At 38.1% G+C, this 13,287-nt stretch overlaps 2 protein-coding genes across 2 annotated transcripts in view; both read right to left on the bottom strand.

Moving 5' to 3' along the window:
* LOC140944168 (uncharacterized) overlaps window positions 1-13,287 on the bottom strand; it is a 70,486-nt gene that overhangs the window by 42,307 nt on the left and 14,892 nt on the right. The gene's annotated exons all lie outside the window — the stretch shown is intronic.
* The window catches only part of LOC140943231 (uncharacterized), a 44,381-nt gene that overhangs the window by 30,903 nt on the left and 191 nt on the right, over window positions 1-13,287 (bottom strand). Inside the window, exons 2-6 of the mRNA XM_073392299.1 lie at window positions 8,020-8,230; window positions 7,402-7,578; window positions 6,433-6,595; window positions 4,924-5,147; window positions 452-671 (exon numbers count right to left, since the gene is read on the bottom strand). Of these exons, the coding sequence (XP_073248400.1) occupies window positions 452-671; window positions 4,924-5,147; window positions 6,433-6,595; window positions 7,402-7,578; window positions 8,020-8,230 (995 nt within the window). The remainder of the gene's footprint in view (window positions 1-451; window positions 672-4,923; window positions 5,148-6,432; window positions 6,596-7,401; window positions 7,579-8,019; window positions 8,231-13,287) is intronic.

Raw genomic sequence — 13,287 nt, 5'->3', positions numbered from 1 at the left:
TGTATCCAAAGAATACGTAGCAAAAAGCATTTCAAAAGGAAATGCCGAAAAGGGCTAAAATTCTATTTATAACTAAAACCATTGTGACGTCATTGTCATGTGACATTTATTCCGATCGCCCCCCAAAAATACCACAATATTGTTTAGTCTAAGTGTAATCCATGTGTCACAATCGCTTTACAGTACAGATTGATTTGTTTAAGTATAAGAGATTCAAAGTTGGAGGGTGTGTCTATAAAAATACTGGGTCGAGCCACCTAAATTACTAAGTCTACCTCCATATAACGAACATTTTGGTAGTTTTCCCGAGAATTCGTCAAATGGAGGTGTTCGATATCACGAACCCTCGATTTAACGAACGAATTTCCCCAGTCCCTTGGCACTTCGTTAAAATCGAGGTTCCACTGTAATGTGATGCTTCCACTAACGTATTCATAACAGAAAATCTTACCAATCCTCCCACGAATATGGAGCCTACAATCAAATGCGCAGCCAGGAAACAAAATGTCTGCTTGCAAGTACTTTCGAGATGGTAGAACCAGCCATCCCTTGCATCGTGAACGTGTTGTTTCATCTTTGAATTCTATCTTCTTCAAAATATTCTTGACGTCACTAGGAGGAGCTGGTATATCTTCCAGTTTTTTGCCGACGTTCCTTTTTGCGACCCACACCTGTGAAAGTAATTTACCGATTATACAACGTGAGAAACTAGAAAAGTAAAGGGAGGTTGTCCGAGTGAAGTTACAAGAACAAGATTTCGAGTTATCGGGGTTAATTTCAGTGACATTTTGATCAAGGGAAAACATATTCAGTTCAACTTAGCGGGGAAGTCGAGTTATCCGAGTTCGAGTTAACCGAGTGAAAATGACTGAAAAGTGGGGTGAAATCCGAAAGAAATTGTTAACAGGGAGTTCGAGTTATTCAAGTTCGTCTTATCGAGGTTCTACTGTAGAAACCGACGCAAATTTCGTCACTCTGTGCTTTCAGCTGCGATATCGAAAAGAGAAGAAGAGCTACCTTCCGAAAAACTAGATCAGGCCTCCAGCTGATGAAAGATATCATCACCATGTAACAGAAATCGAACTCATAGTATCTCACGACACATTTCGACCTTCATTTTGTTATTCGCGTTGATGAACTCTATCTTCAAAATTTTGAATGGTGGATATTGTTCATTCTTTAATACACCCAACAAAGTTAAAGGAGTAACGTAGTGCTGGCGATTGTGTCTTAACAACAACAACAACAACTTTATTTGTACCCTACATTGAATTAGATGAAACAAAAAAATTAATATAAAATATGGAGAGACTAAAGGCTGTTGAAGGCACAAATGTAATAACTGGTCACAAATGTAATAAAGGTCACAAGTGTAATAACATTTGGTCAAAAATGTAATAAAGGTCACAAATGTTATTTGATCACAAATGTAATAATTACCAACTTAACAATTTAAAAAGAGTAACTCACTCAGAGACATAAATTAAAGGTAATATAACTTTGTATTCTGAATTGTGCAGGGCAAAGATGACTTTCAAATCATATCCAAACAAAGGGGAATTCAGTCAAAAGGGCCTAAGAAAAACGTAAAGAACGGGAAGTTGAAGAGAACCAAAAGAAGTAGGGAGGGGGAAAGCGAAAGGCGAAACTTGAGTGGAAGGTGAAAGTCTTTTGTGCGAGCTTCGCAAGCTATTATTAAGCTTTGGGAACAGCACGACAGGTATGCAAAGTTTCGGATAGTTTGGAACCTTTAATTTTAAGCGAGATAGAGGCCGGAAAATGCTTCAAATAGCTCTTATTGATGGCATCAGACGGACGGCTGCGAAGGAGACCAGAATTGGTTAAGCACGATAGGTTACCCTCATACGAATTACATGTAAACTTGCTAATTGGTTATACCTTCACTCACTGTATCCCCCTTACTTCTGCAAAGTTGTTCCGTGTCCCCGTCAATTCTGAGAACATAACCTTCATCCTCTTTACCTTTGCCCGATACTCACAAGGAACCTCAAGGCCAATTCTACACCAACTCTCTTTACTCATTTCCCGTTGACTATGACCTTTCCATTGTTGAGTCGTCAGAACGTTTTTTTGGATCCTTTATATTGTTAGGTTCGGCATGAGTGTATAAAAGTCTCCCAATCTTGGTTCCCACTCAGTCACATAATCGTGATATCCCCTAAGGAAGGAGTTTACCTATACAATTTCCTGTGACATTTTAGCTATTCAGCTCACCTTTGATTTGATGTGATATCTTCTGAAATTTTTTAAATTTTTAAAAATTTTTACTCGTGCACAGTGTGGTATAAAAGCATAGGAAAGAATGCCCTCTGTGGGATTTTAGATTTCGTTGTGATTTTCATTTGTTTTAGCTTAGTTTAGATGTTTATTACAATTGTGACCAAATGTTATTACACTTGTGACCTTTATTACATTTGTGACCAGTTATTACATTTGTGCCTTCAACATATTTTGAAGGCTGCCCATAATTGCGGAGCTCCACACGAACGCGCGAAGCGCGCACGAGCGTAGTCCCATACCTAAGAAAATGTAGTAATCTACCCATCCAATTTTGGTATTCACGTGACCGTACATCCGACCGACCGACCGTCCATTCGCACCACAGGCATATCAATGTTAAATAACTCTACAGCTATGGCAGCCCAAATGAACCTAGAGGTTATTATGGCGGAAGACAAAATTGTTTCAGTATCCGTGTTGTCTAAAGTATTAAGCTTACATGCTCATGCCCACAAATTTGAAATATTGAGAAAGAGAAAGTAGGCGACAGTCCGGCGAAGCTCAACGAGAAAAAGAGCGACAGAGAGCTAAAAACAAAGGAGACATTTTTTGTTGGAAGAACAACATGAAAACTTCGTAGCGGTGGTGAGAAAACTAGAAATGCTAGCGGCCGCCAAGTGAAGTAGAACACGTCCGACATTTTTTCCATAAAACGTGTCACTAGGGAGTTTCTGGAAGTTTCACGTCGTAGTCGTGCAAAACAAAGGCAAAGTGTGCTGCACATCCAAAGTTGCTTTTTTGCTTATTACATGTTCTCGTTGCCCTGTCGCTTAAGGTACGGGCAACAAAAAACATGCAACTTGTTTTGCAACATTGCTACAAAACGACTTGAATAGCGATGTTGCGCGTTTTACCACAGTCGTTCAAACCTGTTAACAACCTGATTTGTTGCAAGACAGGTTTGATGTGGGTGGTAAAACGCGGAACATCGCTTTTCAACTCGTTTTGCAGGAATGTTGCAAAACGAATTGCATGTTTTTTGTTGCCCGTTTTCCGTAACTTTAGCATTACACGATTTTATATTTTGTTTGGGCAAACCATAAATATTATCGAGAGCTTCGGTTTTAGCCCTGGCTAAATCTATTTAGTATATACTAAAACAGTAAATAGTATTTTTCGCGCGCTCTGATTGGCTACTCCATCAGTTAATATCCAATACTATTCCCTGATTCACCTCCAGTTCTTCTGAGCGAGCAACGCTAAACTCGCGTAAGTTACGAGCAAAATGGCTTCCCGGTTTGCTGCCGTAACAAACAAAGAAATTTCACAAATAATCAAGCAAGCTGTTCCCGAAAAACACGAAGAAGGTGGCGAAGTTCGGTTTGGAAGTTTTAACAGGTAAAGCTTTGTCTTCTTGACTTCAATTTATCGATGAAACCGGTGAAAAAGTTTTTTGTTTACAAAATGCAAATTAAGCTTAACTCTTGCGTTACTTTATTTAGTTGAGTTGTTCATAAATAAGCTTAAACTAAATTTAATAATTTTTTTTACAGAATGATTTTAATTACAAAAAGAAATCACAGCTCCTTTTGAAGAAATTTCCGTGCAAGAGCTAAACAAATGCCTTCAAAAGTTGTATTTGTCGGCAAGAAAAATCGACGGCCGCGGCCGTTCGGTCATTGCACGCCAAAATTGTAAACGTCGGCAACAGTAAATGAAATAAAAATCATCATTTTTGTGCTCAATTATCTCACTGTTTTAGTATATACTGAAACAATTATTCACCTCGGTATCGATGGCTAGTGGTGGTATTAACCTCGCCGCTTCGTGGCTCAGTAAATGGCACCACTAGCCGCCACCACTTTGGTGAATAATTGTTATATATCAACCATCGAGGGAAAAAAGATAGGGCAGCCTTACTTAGGTTATTAATAAATGATTATATTAAGGGTCAGGTACCACACACCACACACAGTTTCAAAACATACACACAAAAAAAGGAAAAAAAACTTGTAAAAAAAGAAAGACAGCAAGAGAAAACTAAGTATACCAGTATTAAACGACGCAAAGCCAAAAAATTATATAGTGTTGATAAATCTGCAATTAATATTTATGAATAAGAATTGACTTTAGCTTTTATTAGAACGTTCGAGAGAGAGGAGCTTGATGTGATCATTTACACCATTCCAAAAATTCTTAAAATTAGTGGTTCCAGATCTGTGGCTTTTACGTTTAGGTCACAACGTAACTAGCACTCCAGTGGCTACTGATATCCTCCATAGCTGCCAAGGCAGTCCATGGAGGATTAAGGGAAACAGTCACTTTTATAGTTAAGCAGACTTCGCTCATATAGTATTTTTAACTGGTGGTAGCTGTGTTTTAATGCTAGTAGGAACCTCCTCTCAGATTTTTGTTATGGCATCTTTACTTGTTAAAATAAGCCTCGACAAATTACTATTAAAATTGACGGGTTTCTATTTTGTTGACCACTTGGATAGAAAATTTTTCTGACATAAGAACTGCACATTCCAATTGTTAGTTCGTTTACGCGTACACTCAACCAACGATACCTCCTAGAGTTTTGGTATCTGGGCAATAGACCTTAGCACAGTTATGACAAAAAGGATAGAGTATTAGCAAATATAGCGAAATATAGTTGACGAAATGAATTTTGAACCTCACCTTGCACATTACTTGATAACTGCAGGGCGTTACAAATTCTAACTCATATCTTGCAACATAATCCAGGTACTCATCTGGATTTGTTTCGCAGATATGTCTTTCCAGAACTTTTCCGTCCAGTTTCACTCCTGATTTCAATGCTATTTTCCAGTAGTTTCCTCCAAGTGATGATTTAAACTTGTTTGTTGCCTCATCAATACTCCACCTTCCTCCATCAGCTTCTTCTGCATACATTTTATGACATAATATAAGACACAAAAATAGAAAGTCATAACATGCAAACATCAGAGCTGGGGGAAGTCAATGCCAACGAAAACGGTAAAAAAGCAAGGGGTTTAGATTGGCAAAACACCTCTGCACGTGCATCACGCTTTTTTGTAAATTTCTTTGCAGTTACTGCACGACTACATGGTGAAAGTGCCTAATTTCACGTTTTTTGGGGGACGGAAAACAAATTTGCCCACATTTGACGAGTTAAAGAGATGGAATAAGCGAAATAAAGTGTAAAGCAGCGCAAAGTCACTCTTTAGGTAACGTTTTCTTACCGTCGCCGTCATTGTTGCTTAAGCTCCTTATTATTAACATGATGCGTTCCCCTCCTTCTGACTCCCTTACCACCCCTCCCCCACCCACACATATACACCAAACAAAAATACGAGGCCCTAAGGTGATGGAGACGTGGAAAAGGATAAAGCAAAGCGCAAAATCAGTTCACAAGCCAACGGTTTAAACGTGGGCTCTCTTCAATTCCTCTCTTAAGGTGCATTTCCACAGTCGCGCAATTTTACGTGCGTGTGCATCTAAATTTTACGCGCGTAAAATAGAGGTAATGGAGACCTTAAGATTGAGGTTTTTCGGCATTTCCCGTGAACCGCGAACGTCAAGAAGTCACGTGACCAGGGCCTTGCCGTCAGGTTTGCGGTTTGAGGTTCACGTTTGTACCGCTAGACCACGCTCCAGAGGGAAGTGATTTCCCTCAAGGTTTTTTGCACCCTAAAACATCACAATCCCACGTTTGAGAAGAAATACGACTTTTCAGAACTTTTTTGCGTAGTGATTACCTAATTCCATTTCAAAAAGAAGTAATTTTGAAGAAAATTTCTCAACTAAAATAAAATGAATACTAACATGGCAGCCGCGAGCTACCACCCGCGAATCTAAGGTCCCAAATATGTTGTCGTTTGCAGTAAAATGACCAACCTCGATCTTAAGGTCTCTAATGTATAGAAAGTCACTCGTGAACGTACAAGTTGAGCCTCGCTCAACTTTTACGCCTACGCGTGGTCTTTCATACATTGCCTCCATTTCATTTACGCTCGTAAATTTTACGCGACAGTGGAAAACAACCCTTATTTAGTACAGGAGCATTCAATGAACTAACGCGCAACAGATTGACAAGCTAGAGAAGTAGCGACAATTTTCACCTGATGGATCGGACAACGAGGACTACAGGACTCACAAGCGATATTAGATTATACGTGTATCGGTTAAGCCAAAATTGAGCATTACCTTGGTCAGGTCCTCGGACGACGGCCTTTCCAAAATGACACCACATATCGGCTTTCAGGTTCTCTCTTGTGGTCATATCTTGTTTTATCCTTTGAAGAGATTCCAAAGCATCACTCACAAGACCTGATAGGTAGATTGGTTTATCAGTTGGAGGACTGACTTCCTGAGGAATGTGAGTAAAACAGAAAACTATAAACAACTAAAGTAATTTTTAGTTGTATTTTTAACTGCTTCTTGTAGTGCTAATTTCCAAGGACCCAACACTGAAAACTATAAAAAACAGGAACCACTAACCCTATTGAACACTTTATAGCTGAGTAAAGAGAAAACATTTGTGTTTCTTTTTTCAAAAAATAAAAAATTCCGTTTAATCTGAACGTGCAACACCTGGAATTGTCTAACATCACGTGTTCAATAATTATCTAGTACTAGATTTGCACTGACGTGTTGAACAACAAGTATTTTTCGTTTACCAAACACAGTTTTAGAGCGTTTGAGTATAAGAGTCAGTCTTATTTAATGATAAGTGTGTTCAGTCGATCTACTCTGGTGCAATGAATTATCATGCCGGGACAGACGACTTTGTGAGGTTTACATGTACAGATGTCAAGAGGTTCCGGGTGCAAGTTAAAGTGATCTTTCTATTCTATTCTTTCACTCAGTGACAAAGAATGATTAGAAATATCAGCCTGCATTAATTTCACTTGGACAATGGCTACTTTCCCAGAATTTCACGCTCTGGTTACGTGTAAAACCGTTTCGTCTTTTCTTTCGTCTTAGCCTTATTATTGTTGTATTTAAAAGAATACTTCTAGTAAGAAGAATTGTCTTATAACGAATGCGTGTAAAATAAGCTGCTTTATTTGACTGGCCTATCAGCTTAAAGTTTGAGTAGTTCAAGCTTGTTCTTGGATTCCACGTTGGTTACCGACAGTTCTCCTCCACGTATACGACAGAAAAAAGACATACCTGTTGCATAAATTCCTTGACCGGTTTCAGTCGGTACTGTGCATACGATTCCGGGATGACAACACGATCTTCCTGACTCACTTGCTCCAGTTTTAGTTTACATTTCTCTGGGAGATTCAGGCCATCGATGTAGACACCGAACTTATTGATTCCTGGACCTCTGAGTCTCGCTCCAGCCTAGCAATAAACGATGCATTCATAAGTGTAACACGTATTTATATGACAATAACAATAATGTTAAAGTTAATGATGTATGAAATAAATCATATATGAACTGCGGAAATGAAATGAAAATGAAGAAATGATCGTCGCAGTGAACGCAATTTATGCAATTGCGTAAAGAAGCAGGTAAAAAACAGGCTTTAGCAGAAAGTTTCCTATAGACTGGCTAACTTTGGACAAACGCAAGGTGCACATCTTGGACTCTCTTCCCGTTTTAACTTAGTGTCCCCTCCTCCACCCCCAGAGTCTGTGCGGGCGGGGGGCGGGGGGCGGGGGGCGGACGAGCTTACGCTGGCGTCAAACGAAAATTTTCTCGTATCGATAGCAATGGAGGCTTCGCGCATGCGGAGATTCCGCTATGTTCATTTACTACATTCAGCTTATTCATTTACTTACAATTTTTACTTTGATTTGCATTCTTGCCTGCTCCCTTTCTTCCTCTTTACCTTCAGTAATGAAGACTTCTCCGTTTCTACTTCTAATTACTTCCGCTCCTGTACTGTTACTAATATCCATTAGATTTTTGCCCCATTTGCCGATCACTAAACCTTTGTATTCCTTTGGAACTTCCACTAGCTCAACTGGGGGAGTTTCTGTTCTCGTGAAACTGTTAAGAAGTTAAAATGAGGAACATGAGTGTCAAAGTACAGCTAAAAATAGAATGGTCATAGCTGTAAGCTCGTTATCAAAAGCCGCGAGTCTAAGTCTTTAATTTGCGACCCCCTTAGAACCCCACGTAAGACTAAAAATATTAATCAAGCGACACCTTGAAAAAATCGCTGAACGTACGTTGTAGGAGTAGAATACATAAACGATTCCAATACCATGAAAACTTGCGAGATCATAGAGAAAACAGGACTTTGAGTTCAACCACAAACAAATTTTTGTTTCTTTAAACAGATAAGTCCTAGTTCACTATTGCAGTACTGTGGCATTTTTGAGGGAAAAAAGTTAAATAATAAATGAAATGATATGTGTGGAGAGAAGAACACAGAAAAAAATTCTGAGTTCCAGACGGGAATTGAACCCTCGACCTTCCCATACACCAGTCGCATGCTCTAACCACTGAGCTACTAAGAACTCAGTGGTGAGCAGGTCAGTTGTGGGCTGACATAACTACCGCATCGTGCAGTCACATTATGTCAAGTGAACACACAATATTAACTGCATCGTGCAGTCACGTAAATACTCTATGAGCAATGAAGAATAAATGAAACGATGCGTGGAGAGAAGAATACAGAAAAAGAAAATTAAAAATGGCATAATACAGTTGGGTGATTATGCAGTGAAAATCAGTATCCACCTTTCAGAGCCGCAAATAACAGTCAGTCATTGGACAGCGTCTGACTAAAATATGCCTATGTCTGACAAAATCCTACCCGTGGTCTGATATGTTGAACGGACAGATAAATTAATACCAAAGATTCTTATTTTGAATCTAAAGAATGATGTAGATCGAGAAAAAAGTAAATATAATGTGTGTCCAAAAGTTTTCTAGGAACGTCCAAGTTAAGGTGATCTGTGGGACATAACCCTTTCTATTTTCTAAGACTTGACTTTGAACGGAATGAGGCCTGATTCTCGTGCTAAGTTGTGGGAATTATTAACTTACAAAACCTTTATGGCCGCATGGGCAGATAGACGGCCATTGGTTTTGCAATGAGAAGAACATTTGGGTAAATAATGACAATAATAATAATAATGACAATGATTATAGAAGAAAAAGTATAATATAATTATAAAATAATTAGCCTTAATCCTAAACTTCCTCTGGTTGCAGCTTGAAGGAGTTTTTTCGCCAACTTATATGACTAAGGCACGTAAATACTAGGCAATACTTGGCAATAAAGATGGCCTAACTTCCTTTTCAGTACAGTTAACAGTGAAAAATTACTATGCTTGCCTTAATCTTCAGGCTACACATGGCTACACACAACAATAATCATGTTTTCCCGGCTTGGGCTACATGTTAGTGGAAATTTTTCTTGGGCTTCGTGGACCAAGAGGAATGCTCCAGGGATCTAAAATATGTACCTTCTGTTGCAGCTCAAATTTGATCTCAGGTTAATTTTGATTAAACCTACAATCCTCGTCACATTAAGTTGGGACAACCGGTGCAGAAACCTGGCATATTGCAACAAAACATTGTGCCATTTCCCTCCCGTGTTGATTTTTTGCAAGTCTGCGATGCCAAATCGCAAAAACCAACATTGGAAGGGCAGAAAACATCACAACTGGACATCCCAACAAATGTGAAAAGGATTGTAGGTTAATTCTCAATTTCCTTTGTCCCCTAGTCCTAGTAGACAAACGAAATCAATAATCAGCCTAGGTCAAAAATCTTTAACCTGAGAACAAATTTGACCTGTAACACCTTTTAATTGAGATTTGACTTGCTCAAACCCCACAAATTTTGGGACAAAATGTACAATGTACTGGCACCATTAAGGTATGCAGATCAATAATTTTATTGTAATTGAACAAAACAGGCACCAGTTTCTCTTCTCGTCCCTAGGAGCAAGCTAGCTTGACATCACTATCTGGCCTCAATAACCCTTTCCCTGGCCAGGTTTAAACCTTGAATTAATATATTTATAACAATAACAATGATAATAATAATGATAATTATAAAAATAACAGTTATTATTAATTACTATCAGCGTCAGACATTATGATGATATGCGGTATATATCATACACTTCAGGGATTTTAAAGCCATGACCAAGAACCATTATTTTACTACATTATCTCAAAACTAAGTTTTCCTCAAAATTAAGACCAGCAGTAGGCAAATCTTCCCCTTTCAGGATTTTGCCACAAAGGGAATAATTGACAGCCATCACCACATGACACACCACCTGTTCCGAAAGGTTACTAAAGGTTAGTATAAGATTTCATTTTCACTTTTGATCAGTTCTAAGTGTACTTTGTCTTTCTCTTGTGCTGTTGCCTTTTCTTGTGCTTCCAGTTGTAAAAAAAAATTTACAATGTATGTCTTGGCCAAAAGACAATAGAGTGTTGATTTATTGTTGTGTAGTTGGTGGGGGAAGGGGCAGTCAAATAGCAATCATTTCTTACCAGACCATTTATAACCTCATTTCACATAACAATATGTCATGGTGGGTCAACTAAATAAACAAGACATTATCAATAATGTCATCTCAATAAAATTTGCAAGTGGTCATGTAATTAAGCAGATATGTTATTCTGTAGTTAAGATTAACTAGGAGTGCGACAGTGAATTTATACAACCATAGGAATTTCTGCAAAAAAAAGCATTTTTGTCACTCGTCCAGCAACCTGTGAGATCACTTTGACCAACCTTGACTTCATCTTGTGAAGGAAGTTACAGTGGTTATGAATACAGTGGTTTTAGGCATCCTACTGATGACAGTTACGACTTATAGGTATCTCGAGCAACAACAATCTGCTGTCTGAAAAAATTCTACTTATGTGATGAAGAAACCACCAAAGCACATTGGAATACATCGAAGGTAAGTCTTCTTTACTCATTTTATTGAAGAAAGGTTTAGAATTATATTTTCTTAGGGTTCGCAGATCTCAGAATTGGGTATGGTTTTCAAGGGAACAATAAAAGTGTATGAACGTATTAATCGTTTCTTCCAAATAAAAAAGATAGAGGAAAATTCGAAATTGAAATGGATTTTAAGAAAACATTTCTGCTGACGTTCTAATCTAAGTAATGATGACTTAATTTGTCAGAGACCAGGTCTGAAAACAGGTGTGAGAAATGCCATTTTTTGGTCTGAAATAGGGACGACGTGAGGATTTGGAGAACCAGGCGGCACACCCCACCAAGAATTCGCAGGAGTAGCCCCTGTGATCAAATTACACCCTTTCCATTAATAAAACAATGAAAAATATGATGGTTAACTTGATCTAGAACAATTGCAGACTTATGAACTGGGGGGGGGGGGGTACTCCCTTATATGGTCTATACAGGAGTATGCCACTAGACAGGGTATGGTTTCTGACCTCTCTGTCATAAACAGAGTACATAATTTTGTGTCTGTCTGTCCTAAACAGGATATATAATTTTGTGTGAGACTATATCAATAGGGCATTGCCTGTTGTCCTGAACAAGGTATATATGTATTTTAGGATTTTTTTGTCCTAAGCAGGGGCAAGGTTTCAAACCTCCAGCGGCTCATCTTTATCCAATTATTACATTTTCAACCTCGGATAATGCATTACTAGCATTCTGATTGGTTTACTCTATCTCGGTTATCAGCTCATATACCTTAGTTTGACCTTATATGGTAAACGATTATGCTGAGTGTTGGCAGGCTAAAAAATTTTCGCAAGGAAACAAAATTTCTCTCGGACAAAATGGCAGAAAAAAGTAGATTTCGTGAGCTTTCTACTGACGAAATACAAAAAATGCTGGAAAATGCTACACTGGCACCGACAAAAAAAGCCACAAACTTTGGTTTGAAATTTTCTTACAAATTTAAAGAAATTATAATTCTTCCATACCTTTAAAATTTCCGGAATGGCTTAAGTTTTTTTTTATACAACTCCTTGCAGGAGTAAGCTTTCAAAACCATTAGAAGATTTTTTGGTCAGCATTCCTTCTTTATGAGAGAAATTTTTCTTTTTAGTGGTGTGATTTGCTTCTCTTTTAAATTTTTTCATTCGACTAAGTTCGCAAACGGTGCACAGGTCATGTGATTTTCTCTTGGTTTATCAGAAGTTACATCAATATCTGGTCACTTTGTAATATTTAAAATGAAATTTCGTAAAATTCAGTTGTAATAAGCAGATGTTTGGAGTTTGAAAAAATTAATTTAATAAAACAATATCATTCCATTCGTGCTTGTTGGATATGAGATGGTTATAGCCAACTCATATCCAATGCACACTCACGGAATAATTGTTAAATATTGGTTGAGTACCAGTCCTCCTCCTCCCTTCCCCCACCCTGGATTGATGGACAATAATATTCTTCACATCATTTATCTGAAACACTCAACAGATGAAGTAAAAATCCGTATTAAAACTCAAGATTCTATTTTTTACCAGTTTGTAATACATAGCGAGTTATTAGAAATTTCACCGTGGAGGAACTTACTCGTGGTATCTTAGGCCTATTTCAAATGTCTGCTTACACAGTGCCGCACTGTTAACTTGCAATTGAAGTTAAAATTTACAGTTAAAGTCACCACCTGTTTTCATAAAATATTACTCATATGACAAGCACTGCAACCGTTTATCTAAGGCCCAGCTCTAGCTAATCCCTTCAAATGTTCAATTTATTACATGAAAAGGTCGACGTTTGAATCAATTAAGTTCGACATTACATCTAATTTGGGTCGACCCATGAATTAAGCAGAATTAAGGTCGAGTGGCCCACATGGGAAATATTTCGACTGTGGAGCGACTTCGTTTCAAACGTCAAAATTCTCATGTGCCGAACCTAACGCATAAATCACGAAAATTTATTTTTACTCGCAAGCATTGCAGACCATCGAACACCATGAAAATGAATTGAGTCCGACTCTTGATATTAAGTTCGACGTTTGAATCAACCGTCGAACTTAAATCATTTGGGTCGACCTAAATAGGTATAAAGTTCGCTACATGAAAAGATTGACGTTTGCACTGGGCCTAAGAAACGAAAAGACGCTCTTCTAGTAAATATAA

This window comes from Porites lutea, chromosome 7 (genome assembly GCF_958299795.1).
Source record: "Porites lutea chromosome 7, jaPorLute2.1, whole genome shotgun sequence".
NCBI lineage: Eukaryota > Metazoa > Cnidaria > Anthozoa > Scleractinia > Poritidae > Porites > Porites lutea.
This window is presented reverse-complemented; position numbering and strand designations above follow the sequence as displayed.